This window comes from Dermacentor silvarum, chromosome 4 (genome assembly GCF_013339745.2).
Source record: "Dermacentor silvarum isolate Dsil-2018 chromosome 4, BIME_Dsil_1.4, whole genome shotgun sequence".
Lineage (NCBI taxonomy): Eukaryota > Metazoa > Arthropoda > Arachnida > Ixodida > Ixodidae > Dermacentor > Dermacentor silvarum.
Genome location: NC_051157.2, coordinates 106,871,635 through 106,896,085, shown reverse-complemented (window position 1 = coordinate 106,896,085; position 24,451 = coordinate 106,871,635). Strand labels below are relative to the sequence as shown.

At 48.4% G+C, this 24,451-nt stretch overlaps 3 protein-coding genes across 8 annotated transcripts in view; 1 reads left to right on the top strand and 2 right to left on the bottom strand.

The window, feature by feature from the left end:
- The window catches only part of LOC119450478 (uncharacterized), a 52,716-nt gene extending 38,764 nt beyond the window's left edge, over positions 1–13,952 (top strand). Inside the window, exons 1-4 of one of the 5 annotated variants that reach the window (XM_049665912.1) lie at positions 10,831–10,938; positions 11,067–11,185; positions 13,533–13,678; positions 13,823–13,952. In XM_049665912.1, coding sequence (XP_049521869.1) covers positions 10,842–10,938; positions 11,067–11,185; positions 13,533–13,678; positions 13,823–13,868 — 408 coding nt within the window. In that variant the 5' untranslated portion in view covers positions 10,831–10,841 and the 3' untranslated portion in view covers positions 13,869–13,952. Of the gene's footprint in view, positions 1–10,830; positions 10,939–11,066; positions 11,186–13,532; positions 13,679–13,822 lie in introns of those variants that run through there. The other 4 variants (XM_049665913.1, XR_007466444.1, XM_049665911.1 and 1 more) reach the window with 4 other exon arrangements.
- Positions 1–24,451, bottom strand: part of LOC119450473 (cleavage and polyadenylation specificity factor subunit 6) — a 188,558-nt gene that overhangs the window by 29,364 nt on the left and 134,743 nt on the right. The gene's annotated exons all lie outside the window — the stretch shown is intronic.
- The window catches only part of LOC119450477 (uncharacterized), a 55,435-nt gene that overhangs the window by 18,917 nt on the left and 12,067 nt on the right, over positions 1–24,451 (bottom strand). The window lies entirely within an intron of this gene.

The following is a 24,451-nucleotide window of genomic DNA, read 5'->3' as shown; positions in this document are numbered from 1 at the left end:
CCCCCGGTATATAATCCTCTTTGGGACGCACGGTTAAAAGTAAAAAGCACTTTCGTAGCTTTCCTATTTGAAACTCGGGGCCAGAACGGCACAACTTGGAGTGCACGTGTATTTTTCCCCCTTCATTTTGCACCTCCTCAGCGCGAATCTACTTGTTTCCCTGCTTGCATTCGCGACAGTGGTTAGGGATCGCAACTACTTCTGACGAGCGACAGGCATTCCTGCAGGGCATTCGACACGCCTCGTCAATGAAATGACAGTGATCAGTGAACGGCCGCTCGATGAAACGCATGCGTTTCATCGAGCGGCCGTGAGTCAACCTTGGTTCCGACTGGCACTAGGTAAGCCTGTTAGGAAGGCCAACTTGACGTAGGGGATGCCATTCGGGGATTTCTCGCACCACTGGACTATTCGTCATACTGAATACTTGAGTTGGGAGCTCGGTTTACGATGGGACAAGCAAATTGTTTTGCCGGCGGCACATCACATCACACACGCACACACACAAAAAAAAAGGTTCATTTGTGAAAAAAAATATTTCATTTTTCACAAATTCACTTTTTTGTTGTCATTACCATTAGTCGCAGAACTTTCAAATTTTGCATAAAGGAGGAAAACGGTACGCAACACAACTGGAACTAGAATGATGTAGATGCCTAAAAGAACGGGAAAGCATTTTTATCTCCTTTTTTACACAGTGCAATTAACAGCCGCTACGTCATGCTTTATATTTGCTTACCAAATTACCATTAGCGTGCGGATAACCATTCTAGTTTCACATTTGTACGAGGCACTAACGCAAATGTTCACAAAACTTCGTTCTCGTGAACCCAGAAAGTTTCTTGAAAAAGGTACAAATGTGTCCTAAAATCGCGTTCTGAGGAAAACGGAAATAAAGGGGTGTCAGAACATACCAGGATTAGTATTTTTCATGGTGAATGTTACTGTGGCTTTTCTCTTTGTTTCTGCAGTCCTTTGATGTTGTGCAACGGCTTTAGGTTTGAAGTCGCTTTTTTTTTTTTTTTTGTTACTCGGCCACCAGTCCATCGATTCAGCGCGCAAATTGAAGCACACAAATAACTAGGAGCGAACCCTAGGTACTTTAGCTGTTTGAAATGTAGTGGTTCCCATAAAACGTCCGTTTTCACGTCATTAGACAGTTTTAGTTTAGCGTGGTTAGCGGAATAGCGGGCATACAGGAATAGCGTGATCGAAATGCGCATGCGCACAACGCTAAACGTCCCATACCGTTTACCGTGCGCACGCTATTTCTCAGAGTAATTCTTCGCGTTCTCCCGATCAGCAACACCGAACACGGCACGAAATTGGTCTTTGACGGAACTGGCGTACTCTCTAAATATTGCGCGCCACCATGAACAAACAAAAGTGAACCGCACGAGTGCTAGAGACCTCCCTAGCGACTGCAAGTTAGACGACATATAAAGATAAACTCTCAAAACCAAAAATTGTGCCAAACACAATTTGTTTTTATGTGAAATCGTGCGAAATCGTGCGAAATCGAGACTCCATTATTAGGCATGCCCAATTTTCGGTCGACGCAACAGATAAAATAAAGTACTTAGAAGTCGCGTATATTACTCAATTGTGTTACATATTTCTTTTAAAGCCAAAGACACGCGCTATCAAAAGAAAGCCAAGAAAATTATTTTTAGACCAAGCGCCGGACAAAAGATGTCCAAGACCATCTCTATATCCTTCCGAAAAATGAGTTTTGCAAATCGGACGTAGCATAGCGTGGATGCTTACGCTCCCCCAAATAGAGTTGGCGATAGATGGTATTATTAAAACAACACATGTTAATTAAAGCTGCTCAACAACTAGCACTATACCATGTATACGGGGTGATCATTTGTAAGTTAATCACCTGTTGCAGATAACATAATTGTAGTCCTTGAGCTGGATTATTCAGATATGTCGACATGCTTACACGAGAAATTGAAACACACATTCAACTAATTAAAATATCACAAATTAACTTCTTAATCATTCGCTTCCCGGAACATATCGCAATTTACGAAGTGTAGCCGGTGAGTTTGCAAGGCGTATGCATTCCGAATAAATTTCAGAATGACACCAGTTTGGAGATATGCGCCATCAAATTCGCCGTGAAAATGCACTGTTGTTCCACTTAATTAAACAAAAAAACACTCTCTACGCATTCGATAATAAAGTGGAACGCCCATGTATTTCGTACCACACTTTGGGAAATTATATATCGAAACTGGTGTCATCCTGGAGATTCATTTCAAGTGGATATGTCTTGTAAACTCATCGGCTACAATTCGTAAATTGCAGTATGTGCCGTAAGGTGATCGGTTACGAAGCTTATTAATGAATTTTGGCTAATTAGTTGAATATGTGTTATGATTTGTTGTGCTATAGATGTCAGCCTATTCGAATAATCCAGCTATCCGCCACATGCATCACTTGAAAAAATTCCGCAAAACTTGGAAATGATCACCCCGTATATATAAACAAGAATCATCTAGATTATCTCGCACAACTTCGTCAACAATTAAAGCCTGAACTATTCGCTATCTTACACGCGATAATATTTATAACTTGCGTAACAAAGGCGTAAAAGTGGGTAGTTTTCATCGACTCTTAGGTGACACTCGCATCGCTTTGCAGCACGAAAATGAAAGCATATAAAGCTGTTTTAATTTATGACGCACTCAGGGAGCTCACAAAAGCAAACCGAGCGCAGCACGAAATAGTGTTTCAGTGGATACGGGGACATTGTAGCATTCCAAGCTACACAGTAGCCCATGCAGTGGCACGAGAAGCACATTTCAAAGCTGATATGATTTCCTTTCTAATCTCAGGATGTGAACTGCGCTGTATCTTAAAAGCAACCTTGTTAAAAATATGCAAAAATACGTGGTTTGAGAAAAATTCCAATAGTTACGATCTATTTTATATTGATCCGATTAATGAATTCAACATGCCATTACCTTAAGATAGAAACCCTTTCTTAATCACTAACGGCTGTGCACCGCCTACACAAAACAATCTTTGCACAGAATGATCCGCACTGAAATGCATCGGTGTAATAGCGGCTTTGTTGTCGAAAACACATACCACCTTCTACAAAAAATGCCCGCACGATGACACACCAAGAAGCTGACTTAAATCGTCATCAATGACTTTAGACCGTAGCCCTCTCAGTTTGAAGAAATTATATTAGCAATGGCAAAAATGCGCTTTAATAGCAATAAAGACATTTCTGGAAGACAATGGCCAAATAAATAAACCGTTATTAACGCACGAAAAAAATTGTTTACAGAGAATTATTTATTTTTATTGTGAAGGTGTATATGTGATACTGTCGTTAGAATCATTGCTTGAGTGTTTATTTGTTATGTTACTCCGCTGTATGCATCATTGCTTTAAGTGCATCTTGGTAACCTCGTCTGTTATTTTGACTTGTGACAGCGTAATTTTGTTGTAACTATGTTTTACATTGTTCCATGCTGCAGGTTGCAACTGTATGCTTTATCTACCACATATCCGAGTGCCAAGGAGTCGCCGGCGCCAGATTTGTGGCCCAACATCTCCTTATATCACAAAAAAATATATATATTGAGATGATGAGGAGACAATAACAAAATAATCGGTTATTATTTGACTCAACCGGAAAGATAGCTACTATTATCTTTGTTAGTCAGGGTCTCTGATGATGAGCAAAATACGATGACCTTTGGAAGTCAATGACGTAACGTCCGCTTCCGCTTTCTTCCACCCACGTCCTCTTATTCCCGACTAGGGGATATATACTTTTATTAGTCAGCTTTTTACTTTTTTTGTTGGGGGGGGGGGGGGGTCACGTAACCGGCCGCGGGGCCTTAGTGGTGATGGCTTTGCGTTGCTAAGCACGAGGTCGCGAGTTCGGAGCGAAATGCCGCCCATGCAATTGCAAAAAAAAAAAAAAAAAAAAAAAAAAAAGAAATCGTGTACTCCACTTTAGGTGCACGTGAACGAACCCCAGGTGGTCAATATCAGTTCAGAGTCCCACATTACGGCGTGCCCCATCATCAGATGGTGGTTTTGTTACGTAACACCCCAGAATGGAATTGAAAGTTAATCCGGAGTTCCCCTACTACGGTGTGCCTCATAATGAGATCGTGGTTTTAGCAAGTAATACCCCACAATTTTTAGACTGAAATGTTGATGGTGCATCCTGGATTTTCATGAAAACTGGCAACACTCAAAACGTGCTTCACGCGTGTTTTTCACCGTGGGTTACAAAACAATTGTCGTAGACGAAATAAACGAGGCTTCCACTCGCAAAGGCTCATGGGGCGCGTTGTCTGCTCGGCGCTTCCTGTTCAACGGATGACGGTTGCGCGCTCGCGGAGCTGGTCGCGCTTGCTCGATGTGCACCTTCATCGCAACGCATTGCCCCACGCTGCTGATTTCTACAGCCTGCGGTGGTCGCGTCGATCACCGAGCACAATTTCTGAGCAAAGGCAGCCATGAACGAATATTTATCGTAATCGACTGTCAATTATTTTGAACGAGAATAAAGGCAAGGTGTACATAAGGGACGGAGTAAGTTAGGCGTCATATACGTGTCTCGGGAGCACGTCGGCACGTCATGACCGGGAAGATATGCGTCCAGTAACGAAGAGTGCCTCCTACTGATATCGCTCATATTGGGCACAAGTGACCAATCTGCTGCATATATATCTTCGACTCGGAAGTCACTGGTACGAAATCGGCACAACGGCAAAAGAAAGTGCAACGATCCGAATCCGTTCTTGATAAGCCGAATAGTTAAGCACGTGCGCCTGATATAGACCAAAGTGCCCGATTCAGAGAGCGAACGAACGCGACTAAGGGCAATCGATGACGTGGCGCGTTTCGGCATGCTCGACAACGGAATGCGTCAGCCGTTCCGTGCGCCCAGTGAAACTATCTTAAGAGGGGGTGAGCAAGTGGTTAGCGGGAAATAAAGCCAATATAAGGAACTATTCCCCCCTAACAGGCAGCAAAGTTTGCGCGCACCCAGAGACAAACAACGGTCGCGATTGCAAAGGCGAGCAAAATGCGCGGTCGCGAGCTATCCCGAAATATCCTGGCGACGTTCATGACAACGAATGCCAACAAATGAATGAAGTAACATATTTTGTAGGAGAGCTGGCACTGGGGCCTGTTCAGAGAAGGGGTAATATACACGATACTTTACATCTCCAAAGAATAAAACGAAATGGCTTGCGAGTAAGGGTTACCGATCGTTGAAAGCAAAATAAGAGCAAGCTTGTACGTAGTATGCACATGCGAGGCATTGTTGAAGAAAAATAAATAGGAAGAATTTTGGCGAGAACGAAACTTACAGCGTGTTCTCCCGTGACCTTAAAACGCAGATAAATATATAAATAACATGAAAAAAAAGGTGGAAAGCGTTGTAATTTTATTCACCCAATAAAATGAAGCACATCGTTGTATATCATGACAAACTCCATGTCACTTGTGTTTAATCTTTCGTGCGGCAGACGTGGTTTACCTGCAGTTTGCAGGTTACCGTTGGTCTTACGTGGTGTGCTGCATGCAGTGGCGTAGCCAGGAGGTGGCACACCAGGCACCTAACCCCCCCCCCCCCCCCCCCCCCTCGGCACCAACACTTGAACCTCCCGTTCCGTGTCCCACAAGTGCATTGCCCCTTCCGAATCACATTTCTGGCTAAGCCACTGGCTGCATGATAGAAGACTTGTTTGCGCCTATTGCCAATTGCTAAGGTGGGGAAAGGACGAGGGCACAAGAAGCGTGAAAAATACAGCGCCCTGTCCTGTGTCGCGCTGTTTCTGTATTTTGCTAGTGAAGCATGCCCGACGAGCCGTCCTCTTGACATGTCGAACCGCCGTGAAATCGTGGTTCCACGCATCGCGTGCATTTGTGCATGCCTGAGTCCTGCGAAATGTTCTAGAAGCGCGAGGCCACGCGCATTCCCAAAAGAGCCATTAGACGAACGATGACGAAAACAAACCAGAAAATCAGCCATGAAAACCTCGCAAAACACTCTCGGGTGCTTTATCAGTGGTCACAAAAAAAAAAAAAAAAATCATCATGCCCACCGATCTTGTAGCGCGGTTTCGCCCCGGTCATTCTCTCTCTGAATTGAGAAGGGGGGGGGGGGGAGAGTGGGGGAGAGGGAGAAAGCATGTTCTTCCATATTGTCGGGACAACGAATGAAAACTGACAAGTTTTTCGGCCTCCTGCGGCTCGAGGGGGAGGAGCCAATCGCGGAAGAGAAAAAAGCAGGACACGCCCATGTTGCTGAGAAAACACCATCGGACTTCCGCAGTAGTACACTTCCCGAGCATGCAGTAAAACGAGTCACTGCACAGCAAACGGCAGCTACAGAACAGTCGCAACACCTCTGTAGTCGCGCTCGCAGCAACAGGTTCGCAAACACCGCTTGTGACTCGAGGATGGCATCGTCAGGCCGTGCTGCAGCCGCTGGACTCGACGCTGGTCTCTGCGTGGACGACGACGGCCAGATGAGCGCTTACAACGGTTACGCCATGCTGCTGGGGATCGATTGCAAGCTGTCGGCGAGCAGCAGCAGCGGGGACGATGACAGCACCAGTAGCCACGACAGCACCAGCGATTCTAGCAGTGACAGCGGAAGCAGTGCCGTCGCACACACCGGTGCGTCCAAGCCGCAGAACATCGAAGGCGTGCCGACCACCTCCAGCGTGAAGCCAACACCTGTAAAGCCCCTGGACTCCAGCGTCGCAGCCGGCAACGCCGCAGTTGCGAGACAGCCACAGATGGGCTTCTGGATTCAGCCGAACGTCGTGCGCCCGGCGGTCCTTCCCAGTGATCACGCGGACCTAGTGCACGACTGGAGCGGTTGGCCCGTGTTCCCTCCAAGTAAGAACGCGGATCACAAGGGTGCAATCGTGCAGAGTCTGGCGGCCAAGGTTCCCCACATCGCGCTCGTCAACAAGCACGAGTTCCGGCTGCCGAAGATGGAACTGCTGGTCCATACACTGGGCAGGCGAGTGCTTTATTTCTTTTGTTCTCTTACTTTTTTTTCTTTTTATTGCGCTAGCAATTATATGGACACCCCAAGCGGGTTTCTGCAGTCTCCGTGAGGTTCCGTATATAGTCCAACGGCTATGAAATCGTCGCCGCGCGCCGTATGCTGTGCGTGCGAGTGAAAGCGTGCGATGCGTATTTATATAAAAACGTTGCGAGACGAGAAGCTGGTAAAGACTTCCGACGCTGCTCGACGAGTGTCCCGTTCTGATCTCGTCGAAAACCTCCGAGCCGCCGCCAGAGGCACCCGCAGTAGTCACCAACACCGCGCGCGTTCGGTGCGAACTGCGGACAAAACGTACGCCGACGGCGTCGACAAGTTGTGCGCGTTGCTGGTGCTGCTACATGTCCAAGTTTATACAGCTGATAAAACTACTATCCTTACTCCGTAAATCTCTCTACTAATTTGCTGTCGCAAATTGATGCTTCGCCTTTCGGTTGAAACTGCGACATTTTTTTTACAGTAAAGCTGTTAAGGGTTTACTCTTCGAATGTCGCGTCCGGCAATACAAAAAAAAACCTCTCATTGGCCGTATGCTGTATGTGCGAGTGAAAGCGCGCGAGGTCGAGGGACGGGCGCTTTCACGGAGAGCAAACGCGACTTCCCAGTGGAAGGGGAACGGTGGGCGAGGACGGCATCGAGGCACCCTAGACTGTGCGTGTGCGTACCCGCTCTCCCACTGCGGCGCATGCGCGCAGCCCTGCCGGCTGCGCATGCGCATGCTGCGGTACCGTGCGCATGCCGAAGGTACCCTGCGTGTGGAGAAGAGGAAACGGCTGAACACCTCATACTTTTCTGTAAAGGGCTTAACCCTACAGTGCAAGGCAACGGGGCTGATTTTTTCAAAGCATTGGGGTTTAGGGACAGTGAAGGCAAAATAGACTTTAAGCGGGTAGAAATAACCAAACAGAGGTTATCTGATAGGTGGATAAAATCAAGGCAGGGGTGAAATTTCACCCACCACAAAGTACAAAATAGGTTAATAGTCATGGCTAGGTGGCGTATGCCACCACCCGGTTTAAAGGGTTCAGCCTCATCCAGCCATCCATCCGGCACTCTGCCGCCTGTGCCGCCGACTCTTTCTGGGTTCTCGCCCGCCTATCCCCTAACAGTGTCGACAACGGCGCTTAGCCGTTCCGTCACGTAGCCAGCGTTTTCACAGCCGTTGTGTGCGGTCACACAAACAACGCGCACAACTGTTGTCGACGGACGGCTGCGGAATTTTTCCCGCGTTCGCACCGAACGCATGCCGCGTTGGTGATGTTTATGAAGAACGTGCCAACTTTGCCGTACACCCTATGGCGGTGTACCGTAGCGACCATAAGGCCATGGTCCCTGTGGTCATTAAATAAATGAGAACCACCAGATCATATACATTTCTCATTCTTCAATAATTCAAATAACCAATTACTCCATCACATCTTAAGTCATAACTGGAAATACATAATTCCCACCATAGTACAGCTTTGATGGTCTTCCATCTCCACCCGAGTGGAAGGGCTGACAGTTTTTTTTTTTTAACTCCCCGTCGGCTGCTCGATCGGGATGGTTGTTGGCATACGATCCTTTTCTGGATTGTATGCGCGGGCCATTTACGTTCGGTAATATACTGACACGTACCACAGAGCATCGCTTGAAAGGAACGCACGCTGATCCAACGGCTGAGCGCGTTCTTAATTTAGCACGCGTGCGGACGCCGCTGCGGAGCTTGCGTACTAAGTTGTAGCATCGTACTTTAAGGTCCTTATTATAACGCGGGATCGCGCCGTCGTACAAGCGGCAATTTACTTATAACGGCTCGCTATCAGAAACTTTCCAATGTTGCACTCCAGGGAGGTCATTCTGTAAGAGTCCACCTAGTGGACTGTCCACTTTGGCATTCGCCATTGGCTCAGGTCTCACGAGCGCGAAGGTGCCAGCCAGCCTCCTTCGCGCTCGTGAGGCCTGAGGCAATGGCGACAGCCGAAGTGGACAGTCCACTAGGTGGTCTCTCACATAATACCCCCCCCCCCCCCCCCCCGCCCCGGACACCGTTCTAGATTTTGTCGTTGGCATGAGCGTTCAGCACACATCAGCCATTTTGCTGAGGAGCTGCATGTATTCAGAAACCACATCGTGGTGTGCGTACCTGTTGGCCTTAACAAAGCGGACAGTATTGACCCTTTTCGCGGTGATCCCGTGGGCGCTGCCATTTTTGATCACGTGGTGACGCGTCCATTGCTTGCCTCAACTGCCTTCTTGTTTGTAATGGAAGTGTATCACGCCGGCGCGGCTTAGAAAACCTCTGTTTTGGGAGATATCTTAAACGGTCACTGGGTGAACGATACGAAGTTTTGATCACAGCTTCAGAGGACATGCAAAAGCGCTTTCGGAGCTGATTAACCTATGTTCAAACGGCGCAAGCAGCGTACATTGTGCTTGTTCTAAAAGCGGGACTAAATATGTATTTCAAGCTATCAACATTCCGCACATGAATTGAATCAGTATTAGTGTGCTTTGCTCTTTGTATTTTATTTGGCAAATATATTGAAGCAGCGGCTTGTCAGTTTCTGACACAGTGAAGTTCCTCGGTGCGGCCACTATCTGATTATTTTCTGCCTAATCGCTCGCGGGTGTGCTCAGTTCCGATAGATTTGTTATTGCTGCGCACAAGGCTTGAAACGTAGCTGTTCTGCACATTGCAATACCTTGTAGCAAATGCGTATTATCGCGAGTAACTCGCTTACTCTTGTGGACCTTCACGAAACATTCAGCTTCGACCATTCGTGCCCTATTGATGTAGTACCGTCACTTACTGTGCGTATATAATGCGCATATATTCAAGTGTGCGCCCAGTCACTTATTCTTGACACGTTGGCGAAAGAGTGGATGTAAGTTTCCGTGCTGGTTGGGGCAGATGTGTGTAAATACTGTGCGCAAAACCTACTATGACAGGAGGCGGCGCTACTCCCGTTATCATTGTTTAAAGAGCAGTACTCACTCTTGCCGACGTACCGGGGTTGAAGCCCTTTCTTTGAAGGTTAGCAATACAACGCAGGCGGATGGGCAAATTTGTGTATCCTCGAGGAGAGCCGTACATCTCGAAGTGCCGGAAACACGTACGGACAATTGCAGCAGCGGTCCGCGAACTTGGCCCCACATATTCATTACATTCCTTAATATGCCAGTCAGTATTTTTGCCGCCAACTACTGCATACGTCTTCAATCCACAGGATTCAAACCAGGGTTAATAGAGCACAGTGCGTTAGCGAAAACTCAGTAGCATTTCCGACAGCTCATCGCACAGAAGCAAGGTAGAAGCGGTAATGGTTTCGTATTCGTGCGCGGTCGCTGAGGAGAGGTATGGCGCGCCGTTGTAAGCGCCATCTCGTTTCTCTAAAACAAACTGCTCCGCGAAAAGGGTCAATACACGTCAAGATCACTGTGTTTCCTTTTGCGAAGTTATCCCTGCAGTTTAAACCGATTCAGCTGTTTTTCGAGCTGTTTAGGCCGTCAACGGGGGTCGTGGCTACAGGCTGCGTCAAATTGAGATACGAGGAAAACACAGCTATACATGATCCACACGTCCTAATCTAAAGGTTACCGTCTTTCTCAGTTTGGTGCCGTCAGCGCCCACATGCATTAACCTTTCGTCTTATTTCAGTTTGGTTCCGTGCATTCTTCGTGTTTTAGCTGCTTGCTTTGGCACGTGCGTGCGCATGTACATGCATCTCGTGACAACGGTGTTCGTCAAAAATGATCGTGTCTCAACTATTTCTTTCTCGCATGCAGGTTCATGCAGCCAGCGCCTTCGATTCGCCTTACGAACTTGGTGGACGAGTTACAGTACACGGCCTGGTTAAGCTTCACGGATGCCATCGGGGGCAAATGCGGTCAGTGCGCGCGAGAGGCTACAGGCGTTACCGCCGCCTCCCGAATTCTGCGTCCTTCTTTACGTTTCTCTGTTTGTGATGAAGTGAATTGAAGCCCTGAGGCTTATCTTCGACCTTGTCTCGTGCAGTTGGCCAGTACGCCCACCCGGAGTCACCGCATCCGGGTTCGTCGTGGAACGGCCGGGTGCTGTCGTTCTCTCAGCTGAAGCTTTACACCTACGACGGCTTCAGCTCGACAGCCCTTCCGGTAAGCGTTCGTTCACCTCTTCCCCATTTTAGCCACGCTTACGAATTAGGTTGCCGTTCTCAAGATGCGCTACACTTCACAGGTTTGAACGAGCACACACTTTGCACTAACCCCCGTATTCAGAAATGCATCTGAACTTGAAACTTATGCTTGACTTGATTTACATGACGCCTGCCATGTACGCGCTGAAGGAAACGCAATTAGTGCGTTGGGCACGTTCACGCCAGGCCTAATTTAGACCAAGTCAAGCATGGGCTTCAAGTTAAGCTGCATTAATGAATACGGTGGTAAGACCCAGTACAGGACGGTCGTCAAGTGCAATTTGTGCGACCGTTCAAAGCTGGCCCGGAATTATTTGGGGAAACCATCAAGAAGGCACGACGGCGTGGGTGCTAGACGTTGTTACCGTGCTGTCCTGTCTCGTCTCTTGGTGCGTACCTGCCATGGCTTCCCCGAGTCGAGTTTTTTCCGAGCCTAGCAAGCAACATTTGATCTTGCAATTATACCGCTTCGCTTTCGGATCTTCATATGTTCTTATTTTTAAAAAATCACATTTCTTGTTTCCCACGCACTGGGATTCCACGTAAGCGAAGATGCAGACACTGACAAAAATGGTGGTTTAAAAATGCATTTACGTTTCGGCTCCCCCACGGGAGCCTTGTTCACTAGACAGCTTTAGTTGTTGAGCGGAGCGGAAGCGCGCATGCGCCTTCCGCTTAGCCGAAAGTTTGCTAGCGGAGCGGGAAACACGGTCCGCTTACAAGCTGCTAAGCGGGGCGTTGCTGCAGTCTTTCGCTAGCGAGGGTGGTCGATGCACGCGACCTCTCCCGCGTGCATCGATGCACCTTCCATCGAGGAACTAGTCGTGCGAGCGCGACTAACTTGTGTAATACACCTCCAGCTGGTTATTTAAGGAAAAAAAGTGAACAGCACAGCTAACAAAAACATCGCCTGCGCATTGGCGTCAGAAAGGATTGGATTGGATGCGAAATGCAAGCTCGCTGGCTACCACGCGGCGTTCACAAAGTGGACGCTTCATTTTCCACTCGATAAAATATACCTGCAACGCATTACAAGCACCCTTCCAGATACTTCATGAACAGATAAGTTATATATATGTGTGTGTGTGTGTGTTCGGCCTACTTTGTAAAAGTGACAAAACGTTTTTTTTTTTTTTTTTTTTTTTTTCACTACGCTGAATTTGGCCAGAGGGAGCTGCAACTACGAAATGTTTCGGGTGCGTTCAGGCACCCGAGTATCGAACGGAGCTTTCTGTGCTGTTTACGTTCATTGACGGTATGTTGACGGCATGCGACAATCGTGAAGTCACGTTAAATGTTACCTAATTGCTTGCGCCAGCTTGCGTTTGTCGGCGTAGTACACGGACCGCACAGAGCCACGTCATTCATCCCCTCATTCCTTTGCTGGAGAGAGACCGAAATGAGCAATGCTTCCTGAAGAGGCATTTGCTTTCTCCCGCGTCTGCAGGACTGCCACGAGCGCAGAGTCACCCGTTTCATGACTGCGCCGTTACGGGACCCTGCTGTACCCATCCATGCACCCCCCCTCTCTAACATTCTCCCTGGACGGTCGTTGCTGTTGAGCGTGAGCACGAAGGCAAGCGCGGCAGCTGCTGCAATGCTTTTGCGGAGTCTCACGCCCCCTCGTACTGCAGAGGCTACAAGCGCTCGGCAAAGTGGAGCGAACAGTGCACACATTCATTGAAATCACCCATACAACACACAGCACAGCATACGTTTCAATGAAGAACAAGCATCCGATCCGTAAATCAATCATTGCGTACCCCAGTTGTAGTGGCGCTTTTGCAACAGCTCCCCTCTAGACATCCACTTTCGCAGGGCCGGGATTTTTTGTTTTCTTTCAAGGCAGCAAATACCGGTTTAAGATTTCAGTAAACTGTGGCTTCTTCGCGTCTTCTGCTTTCCACGCTCCATTTTTGTTTTCATAGGGGGTCGGAAAGGGTGGCGATGTCGCGATATCCGCATACCGCCATATTGGATCTACACGTGCCTTTCCGAAAAAGGTCCGCCGCACCCTACCGGAAAAAGAAATACGCCAGTGTAGGCCTTGTGGATAACAATTCCTTGCATGGACAGGAGGCGTATTTCCAGTATGCTCCCACTGGCGCAATCTGAATGTTTACAGAATGCATTCTGTAAACATGCGTTTTGTTCACTAAAACTTGATATACGGAGGACGTCGTATGAATTAAAAAAAATGAACAAGCTAACATTCTATTGACTAGCCCTTCATTTAAGATCCTCCCGTCTAAACTCCACAATAAATGCTCAATACCAGAAATTCCCTTCCTTTGTATGTGTTGCAGATCACCCTGGAATGCTACAAGCGTTACCGTGTCCAAGTGAACCTTGGAGTTGTGGACAACAGCGGACACATCCTCAGCGCGTCGGTTGTCCGCCAAACTGTCGGTGGTGACTTTGTTGCTGTCACGCAGTTTCAAAAGAAATATAGGTGGGTGTTGTGCTTTGCTTGCCAGGTTATTTTCTTTCCAAATCAGTGGACTTGACATTTCCCTGTCCTCGTCTTTTTCTCTTTCCCTTCAACAGCTGATGAAACCATGAGCAGAGTTTCATTTTTGTTTCTTTTTGTTTCTAGTCTTCCGGGTCCAAGCAACAAGGGGTTCAAGACCAAAGCCTCTTAATTTAATGTTATATGTATTTTGCACTCTTTTCACAACATTGAATTTCATTGTTTCCGTAATAACACCAATAAAACATATTTCATCGTACAAATGCGTCTTCTTTTTTTTCTTTAATGCCATTTTAAAGTACAGCGAAGACAAAAACAATGCAATCGTGGTGTATTTACTGAGCAATACAAAAATAGACCTGCTGATCACGTGGCGACGGCGCAAGGAAGTTGCCGCCCTGAAAAGAAAGAAAAAAAAAACACTGGGGAGGGGGGGAGCGCCCTCTGTAGATGAATAAGAACACGTACCCTGGTTCCCATGCATACCTATGCAGTTGCTACGAGAATTGTAAAATTTCCAACAAGCGTGTCATGGAGGCCGTTCAACAGGTACACAGTGACAGCCCCTTCAGACAATGCATATAGTGAACACGTGATGTCTTGGACCATATAGACTTTCATGTATAGCTACTAAAGGCAACTTTGGAGTTGGTGTCTACGAGAGCTACAAGCAAGGCAGCTGAGCCAGCACGGCAATGATGGGTAATGCATGGATTCAGTGCACTTAACATTTCCCTGTCCTCGTCTTTCTCTCTCTCTCATCCTTATACACTTCCTTCCTTCCTTCTACAGATAAAGAAACTACGGTCACAGCATTATTTTAAATCTTTCTTCCTTCTAGTCTCGTGCGTCCACGCAACAAGGAGTTCAAGACCTATATTTTGCACTGTTTTACAAGTGCGCGACTTGTTTGTGCAATAAAAGTAATAAAACATAATTATAGTTACAAAGAGGTCTTTTTTTTCTTGTTTAATGACATTTTACAGTACCTAGACAAAAACAATGCAATGGACGCTTGGTTACTGAGGAATACAAAAATAGACCTGATGCACACATGGTGATGCCGTAGGCCAGTTGCCCCCCTGAAAAAAAACAAACAAGTGGAAGCGATTCGTGTAGATAAATAAGAGCAGCCTAGTTCCTGTGCGTACTTCACAGAAAGTTCATTTTGCACAGAACAATGTAAGCTGAACGACCAAAGTTCAAATTCCCTACATGGAGGCCATTCAACAGGTACACAGTGACAGTCCCCTCTGGCAATGCATATAGTGAACATGTGACGGCTTGGCACGTATAGTTCCATGCAGTAACTAGATGCAACTATGGCGTGAGTCTCTACGAAATGCACGCAGGGCAGCTGATGTGCAGGAATGATGGTTAATACATGGATTTGCCTAAACTTCGTCGTTCTGCCTTTAAATGGCTTCGTGACTTTGCAAAGTGGTCTTAACTAAGAAAGTACTCCGTTATAAATAAATAAACCTAATTATGAAAAGTGTCCGATGGACAGGATAAGAACACAGGATCGCCAGCACCGAAGCTCCGCGGTATCGAAACAATTACGCCACGGACAAGCGGAACCACTACAATTAGCAGCGATTATGTGTGCTTGCTGAAGGAAAGTATAAATTGCTTTGAAATTTAGGCCCAGATAGAGTATAATAAACGAAGCCACAAAAACGCCTGAATCCACAAGCAAATTCATACAACTCCATGTACTACCCAACATTCCCATGTTGGCTGGACGATGGATGGATGAATGAGACTGAACCCTTTAAATCGGGCGATCGCACACGCCACCTAGCCGTGACTATTAACACATTTTGTACTTAGTTGAGGGTGAAATTTCACCCTGGCTTGATTTTATCCACCAATCAGATAACCTCCGTTTGGTTATTTCTACCCGCTCAGTCTAACACACACACACACACACACACACACACACACACACACACACACACACACACAAAACGGCGGATCGCGGATACACGTGCGGCTTGCGGAGACGTGTATACGTAGTTTCGAACTCTCGCGATCTTCCCAGTTTCCCGCCGCCCGCCACATGCGGCGCTGAGCATCGCGGCACCGCTGCAGCGCAGCCGCGCCGCCTGTTCACTGTACGGAGTCTATAGGCTCAGATGCCTTGTTATCCCATTTTATAAGCACCTTGTCACTTTTATAGATATCTTTTAACAGATTACTTACTGCATCTTCCACATCTAGAGTGCCCTTTATGTCCCACAAACCCTTTTGAATTACACTGTCATAGGCTCCCTTGATATCCAGAAATGCGAGCCATATATAGGGCCTGTGTTCTTTTTCTGCGATTTCAATACACTGTGTCAATGAGAACAGATTATCTTCTAACCTTCTTTGTTTCCAGAACCCATTTTGTAGTTCTCCCAGCATCTCCTCGCTCTCCACCCATGCCTGCAGTCTGTCCTTTATAATCTGTAAACCACTGACGTCACTGTTATGGGACGGTAGTTGTTTATGTCGGCTTTGTCCCTCATTCCCTTATATATCATGCTCATCCTGCTCAGTCTCCACCCGTCGGGCGCTTTAGTTTCCATGATCATTTTGCTCACTGCTTCTCTTAATGCTTTCTTAGATTTTGGGCCCAATGTCTTTATTAACATAATTGGGATGTCATCAGGACCTGTCGACGTGCTACTAGGAACCCTCTTCTTTGCCCTTTCCCACTCGCTTTGTTCAAGTGGAGCGACTGCACTAACTAGTCTATCCTCACCTGATTGAGCACATGCTATGTTTCGTTCTATAAATTTTTCTGTCATCATTGTTCTTTTATGTTCCAGTGCCTCATCTCCTTCTAGCCGAACACCTTGAGCTGTAACTATAAACCTCTGCTTTAGGCTAGTCTTATTACTCAAGAAGTTGAGATGTTTCCAAAATTTCTTCGCTGCTTTCCTATCCTTTTTAACACGAAAGTGTTTTATTCCGGGGTCCACCAAGACTTCACTGACGTATTTCCGTCACGGAAATACGTCATAGAACATAATACAAAGAAAGAAACCAGAAGAAAAAGTTCCACAAACATGCAAAATTTGGGAATCGAACCCACGACCTCTCGGTCCGCGACGATAGATCGCCGAGCGTTTAACCCATTGCGCCACAAACGCATTCGCAGAGAGCTACACAGACGCGCCTTATATATCTAACACTCCTCCGTGTACCCGCGCTCTTGCTCGGGGCGGTGCCGCCGCCTATGAGCAGAAAAGAGAAGTACTGCATTATGACACTAAAGCCCGGGATACATGGAGCGAACTTTCTCGACGAACTTCACGCGTCAAGTAACGACGCGGCGACACGACGCAGGATGTTTGCTGTGTTGCAATACATGCGGCGAACGCCGCCGCGCGTTGGCCGCCGTGTTGGCGGCGGTCCCGGCCGCCCGCTTCGAACTGAATTTGGCGTTGTCCTTGTAGAATTCACTTAGTTGGAAGCAAATGACTGCGTAAACGGCTTTCGCTTAGTCTCAGGCCGCTTCGACGACAGAGTATTATGGATAACCTTGAGTAGTTTTCGAGATCGCTTCTCGTTTCGAACGCGTCTAAGCCTAGCGAAAGAAATATCCGATGCCAACGCCATCTATCGGGGAAGTCGGGAGATAGGCATGACGACAGCATGTGGCCTCTGAGATCAGAAGATTTCTGTTGAAGGTTGTTGTAGAGAGCTTGCACTGCTTGTCTGTTTCCTCGCAGATCAGCGGATATGGGATGTACAAATACAACGCGATTCCTGAGAGATCATACTAGGAACTACTCAATCGGTGCAGAGACATGCAGACACGGCAACACCAACGCGATTGCAGACGACGCGAAAAGGCGCGCGCGCGCGAAACACCAGCATGCATTGCGACCGGAACTAGTGCCTCCTGATTGGCTGTCGTCCACCGCTGCGCGCTAGACGCTTCCGGCGGCGGCGTTCGCCCGACGAAAATGTTTGGACAGGCAGATCGGCTGCGGACGGCAAATTTCTTGACGCCGGCCGTCGGACGTTCGCCGCCCGACGAAGTTCTTCGCTCGGACGCCGGTTATTCGCTCCATGTATTCCGGCCTTAACGCGCACCGACAGTGAACGCTTCGGTGGTCTCAGTACTACGACGCCTCGATGCCAGCATTCGAAGGGACGCTGGCATCAAGAAGCACTACCAACGCCACCTAGGTGGCGTTCACCGTACTCAGCACAGCGGAGCGTGGCCTCCGCAATTAGCTCTGAAAATGTTTCTGAAGTTGATCGCGGAGGCTGCAATTACGACGCGCTGTACGCGCTGATTTGACTCGGTGACGATTCAGTTACGTGCTTTGTCTTGCGCGTTGTATTAGTGTGTCAGTTACGTGCTTCGTCTTTCGCGTTGTGCTAGCGTGTGCAGCGTAGTGCAGCTTCCATATGCACGACGGTTGCTCATGGTCATCGACGTTGGTAGTCGTGATGGAGGAGACGTGCCACCAGGCGTCAGCGTGGGTGCATCAACGCCTAAGGGCGCTTTAGCCACAAAACACCAATAGACATTATATATCAATGTGCAATAAACATTACACTACTTCTGTGAAGACACGTTTCACTTTCGTGTTCTATACCGATTCCTATATAAGAGGGATCAACCACATTTTGTTTACTTCTGACAACCATTGGGTCTCCTTTCTTCTAATCTTATCATTGATCAAGTGGGATGCTTCCTTTCTGCAGTTTAAGAAGTTATCCCATTTTTCTGTCTACATCAGCTTATGGTTCACCCCTCTGCTTTGAATATCTGTGTTCCCTGGATGCTTCCTGACGTTTCTCTATGGCCTTCTTAATCTCCTTATCCCACCAGCTATTGGGTTTACATCTTCTGTTCCCTTTGGGCCTTACTCGTACCTTAGCAAGCTCTAGCTCAAATAGCCCTGTTAAATTTGCATATATCCATTCGGTTTTTGTATCCTCTGGAATTACTTCAATTTGTTGGGTTGCTATTTCCAGCTGCTTTTCCGAGTAAAATCTCCCACCTGGTTTTTCCTCTTGCCTCCTACCTACTTTCCTTTCTCTTCCAAAACTCACCTTAATACGTTTGTGATTACTGCCAAGACTTCTGGAGCCATATTCATCTATGCTCATTACATTTAGCCTATCATGCATCCTGTGTGACATTAGTGCATAATCTATCGTTGACTGCAGGCTCCCTATACCTCTCATTTTATGTGCCCTTCACACTTCTCAGTACTGTTGCATACAACTGAGTCACGCCTTTCACACATATCCATCATCATGTTGCCAGTTGAGTCTGTGTACCCGTCCATGTCTTCTATGTGTGCGTTCATGTCTCCTAGTATAATAATCTCGCACCCTCCTCCTAGCTCATTAATGTCACTTGATATGCATTCCAGCATTTTCTTGTTTTCCTCTTTGGCATTTGCTCCTGTCCACAGGCATACTGTTATGAACGGACGCGTGAGTCGCAACGACACGGAACACAAAAAGCGTTTATTACAAGAAGGACACTGCTTATATAGCTAAGACGGTGACAGGTATCAGCACACTTGGTGATAACAGAAGACAGGCACAAAACTGGCGCACGCTCTCTCGTTGCCCACTGACGTCACTTCGTGTGATTTCACAATCTATCACATCCCTTCCCCCTTAGTCATCGATGCCGTAACGTCGCACTGGGCGGCGTTGGCGAGTGGAATGCCTGAGAGGCTGCGGCGTCTCAGGCCCGACAGGTCCCAGGGTGGGGCCTGGTGTATCCGGGAGCGCAAAAGAGGGCGACGTTTCATGGCCTCCGGGCTCATCGTGCCATGCTCGGCGCACGTGGTCCCGGTGGCGTCGGTGCACAGTACCGTCTGCAGTCCGCAGCTCGTACATGACGTGGCCCAAACGTCGCAACACCCGACCAGGAACCCACTCGGGGCCGGGCCGGAAGTTTCTCGCGTACACAGTATCACCCGGCAGGAACCCACGTTGTGGAGGCGGCAGCAGGCATCTTGCTTCGCTCTCGTCCCGTTGAAGGGTCGATATGGCCGTCCTGAAGTTCCGACCCAGCATGACTTCTGCAGGTGATTTGCCGGTTTCGGAGTGTGGCGTAGAGTGCTGTTTGAACAAAAAACGTGAAACCTTGCATTGTACGGTGCCCTGTCTCTGTTTCCGTAATGAACATTTCAGTTCTCGTACCATCCGCTCCGCCCTTCCGTTACTTGACGGGTGGTAAGGCGCGGTATACATATAGCGAATGCCATTTCGTTTAAGGAAATCTTGAGTTTCCCTGCTGGCAAAAGCGGTGCCATTATCAGACACAACCAGGTCGGGTAATCCATACGCTGCGAACATCTTGCGGAATTTTTCAATTACCGCAACTGAGTGAAGAGACGGCATAACTTCGGCTTCAGCCCAGTTCGAGAGGGCGTCTACCGCCACCAGAAAATGCACGCCTTGGATCGGTCCTGCGAAATCCACGTGGATTCTACTCCAAGGTCGTTCTGGCTTAGTCCAGAAATTCGTTGGTGTCTTTGGTTCACTCGGTCTGTATACCTGGCACGGCCGGCAGCATCTAACTAGCTCTTCTATCCTTCTGTCCATATGAGGCCACCACACGTACGACCTAGCTATTGCCTTCATGGCCGTCACTCCCGGATGGTTAGCGTGCATAAGACTTAACACTTCTTTCTGCAATGCCTCAGGAATTAATACGCGGCTTCCCCAGAGCACACAGTCGCGATGCACGGACAACTCGTTTTGTCTCACCTCATACGCAGAGTACTCCGGGGCTACTCGCTCGCGTGGCCAACCCTCCAGGATCCATTTCGTCACTTGGGACAGCTGGGGATCACTGCTGGTGTACGCTGCCACTTCTCGTGCGCTCACTGGAGGGTACTCCACAGCTTCCAGTAGGAGTATGTCACACGGTACTTCAGTCTCCTGTCGGGTTAAGGGAGCCGGCAACCTACTCAGGCAATCTGCGTTTCCATGGTCCTGGGTTTTCCTGTAATCGAGCACGTATTCGTAGGCTGATAGCATTAGAGTCCATCGTAACATGCGAGGCGAAAGAACCGCCGGAATCTGCGTTTTCCGCTGAAAGATTCCTAGCAAGGGCTTGTGATCCGTGAGAATAAGAAAATTTCGCCCACAAAGGTACTGGTGGAAATGTCGCACCCCAAAAACCACGGCAAGAGCTTCACGGTCGATCTGAGCATAATTACGCTCAGCCTTAGATAATGTTCGAGACGCATAGGCCACAGGCTGCTCATTTCCTTCGTTGTCGCGGTGAGACAAAACTGCCCCCACTCCCACAGATGACGCGTCGCATGACAACACTAATGGGGCATCAGGTATAAAATGCACCAGTAACGAGTTAGAGGTCAGCAACTTCTTCAGGCTCTCGAACGCTTCCATGTGCTCTGAACTCCAGTTCCATGGTACGTTGTTATCCAACAACCGATACAATTTTTCAGCTACTTCTGTCCTGCCCTTCAAAAACGATTATAGAAATTGATCATACCCAAAAAGGCTTGCAGTTCCTTTTTGTTCTTCGGAGCAGGAGCCTGGTGGATGGCCTCAACCTTTGCTTTCGAGGGGTAGATGCCCTTAGCGTCAATTCGATGCCCCAGAAACTCAAGGCTCTCCTTGAAAAATTCGCACTTCGCCGCTTGAACTCGGAGCCCGGTTTTGGACAATCGGCTGAGGACCTCGGCAAGCATCCGTTCATGTTCCTCGATAGACTCGCTGGCAATCAGGATATCATCCAGATATACCGCTACTTGCGGCATTCCGGCCAGCACCATGTCCATGGTTCTTTGGAACACCCCAGGGGCAACGGACACGCCGAACGGCAGCCGACAAACCCTGTACAGCTCTTGCACGGTATTTATCGTGAGCAACTCCGCCGTTTCTTCATCCACTAATAGTTGCTGATAAGCCTGCGTCAGGTCGAGTTTGGAAAAAATGTGGTTGATCCCTCTTATATAGGAATCGGTATAGAACACGAAAGTGAAACGTGTCTTCACAGAAGTAGTGTAATGTTTATTGCACATTGATATATAATGTCTATTGGTGTTTTGTGGCTAAAGCGCCCTTAGGCGTTGATGCACCCACGCTGACGCCTGGTGGCACGTCTCCTCCATCACGACTACCAACGTCGATGACCATGAGCAACCGTCGTGCATATGGAAGCTGCACTACGCTGCACACGCTAGCACAACGCGAAAGACGAAGCACGTAACTGACACACTAATACAACGCGCAAGACAAAGCACGTAACTGAATCGTCACCGAGTCAAATCAGCGCGTACAGCGCGTCGTAATTGCAGCCTCCGCGATCAACTTCAGAAACATTTTCAGAGCTAATTGCGGAGGCCACGCTCCGCTGTGCTGAGTACGGTGAACGCCACCTAGGTGGCGTTGGTAGTGCTTCTTGATGCCAGCGTCCCTTCGAATGCTGGCATCGAGGCGTCGTAGTACTGAGACCACCGAAGCGTTCACTGTCGGTGCGCGTTAAGGCCGGAATACATGGAGCGAATAACCGGCGTCCGAGCGAAGAACTTCGTCGGGCGGCGAACGTCCGACGGCCGGCGTCAAGAAATTTGCCGTCCGCAGCCGATCTGCCTGTCCAAACATTTTCGTCGGGCGAACGCCGCCGCCGGAAGCGTCTAGCGCGCAGCGGTGGACGACAGCCAATCAGGAGGCACTAGTTCCGGTCGCAATGCATGCTGGTGTTTCGCGCGCGCGCGCCTTTTCGCGTCGTCTGCAATCGCGTTGGTGTTGCCGTGTCTGCATGTCTCTGCACCGATTGAGTAGTTCCTAGTATGATCTCTCAGGAATCGCGTTGTATTTGTACATCCCATATCCGCTGATCTGCGAGGAAACAGACAAGCAGTGCAAGCTCTCTACAACAACCTTCAACAGAAATCTTCTGATCTCAGAGGCCACATGCTGTCGTCATGCCTATCTCCCGACTTCCCCGATAGATGGCGTTGGCATCGGATATTTCTTTCGCTAGGCTTAGACGCGTTCGAAACGAGAAGCGATCTCGAAAACTACTCAAGGTTATCCATAATACTCTGTCGTCGAAGCGGCCTGAGACTAAGCGAAAGCCGTTTACGCAGTCATTTGCTTCCAACTAAGTGAATTCTACAAGGACAACGCCAAATTCAGTTCGAAGCGGGCGGCCGGGACCGCCGCCAACACGGCGGCCAACGCGCGGCGGCGTTCGCCGCATGTATTGCAACACAGCAAACATCCTGCGTCGTGTCGCCGCGTCGTTACTTGACGCGTGAAGTTCGTCGAGAAAGTTCGCTCCATGTATCCCGGGCTTTAGTGTCATAATGCAGTACTTCTCTTTTCTGCTCATAGGCGGCGGCACCGCCCCGAGCAAGAGCGCGGGTACACGGAGGAGTGTTAGATATATAAGGCGCGTCTGTGTAGCTCTCTGCGAATGCGTTTGTGGCGCAATGGGTTAAACGCTCGGCGATCTATCGTCGCGGACCGAGAGGTCGTGGGTTCGATTCCCAAATTTTGCATGTTTGTGGAACTTTTTCTTCTGGTTTCTTTCTTTGTATTATGTTCTATGACGTATTTCCGTGACGGAAATACGTCATATTACGTCATACGTATTTCCGTGACGGAAATACGTCAGTGAAGTCTTGGTGGACCCCGGAATAAAACACTTTCGTGTTAAAAACACGCCCCCTTCCTAATCGGGCCAACAGTTCTTTGCTTGTGGGTAACGGGTATACATTACTTTTTACGGACTGGTTCATCGTGCTCCTATAATCTCCGCATATTCGTAGGGAGCCGTCCTTCTTTCGCACCACGACGATTGGCGTTGCCCAGTCTGAATATTGGGTGGGTTTTAGAATTCCCAGTTCCTCCAAGCGATTTAACTCAGCAACTACTTCCTCCTTCATGGCAAACGGAATGCTGCGGCACTTCAGGAACCGGGCTTGGGCGGCCTCCTTTAGTTCGATGTGGATGCGTGGCAGATTCGCGCCTGGAAATGTTTCACTGAACACGTCTGCGAATTTTTCCATTATCGCTTGAGGTCCGACCTTTATGTTATGAAGACCTGTTAGGCTGATTCCCAATGGCTGGAACCAATTTCGGCCCAGTAGAGCGTTCCCGTCGTTCTTCAGTACTAGTAGCGGCAGCTGAAATTTTCGGTCTTTGAACTTCACGGGCACAGACGCTTTTCCCAGCACGTCCAGACCTTCCTTTGTCCAGGTCACCAGTTGCGTGTCGCACTTGTCCAGCTTGATCCGCTTCGCCACTTGCAGCTTCCGAAATTCGTTCATACTGATAATCGACCTGGCCGCTCCAGAATCTACTTCCATCGGCACGATTTCATTTCCGATCTCTACAGTGATGACGTACTTTGGCGTCCCGCTTTTTAATGGGCTGATACTGAACAAATCGTCGTACTCGCTCTTCGCTGCTTTTTTGTTATCCTCGAGCTGCGCTTCCACCTCCGCTGGCTTTTTTCGGCATGCTTTGGCTAAATGCCCCTTTCCGCCGCAGTTGAAACACACCGAATCTTTGTATCTGCAACGCCATCCTGGATGCGCTCCCAAACAGCGGAAACAAACCCTCTGCCTCTCTGGTTGCTTCTTGTTGGCTTCCATTTCTACTTTCGACGTTAACTCTTGCTGGAATTCGGGCTCCTGTGCGTTGCTCCGAATTACTTTTTGCTGCTTGACAGCTGCTTCTGCCGTGATTGCCAATTCATATGCCGTCTCGAACGTCAGATTTTTTTCCGCCAACAATCGT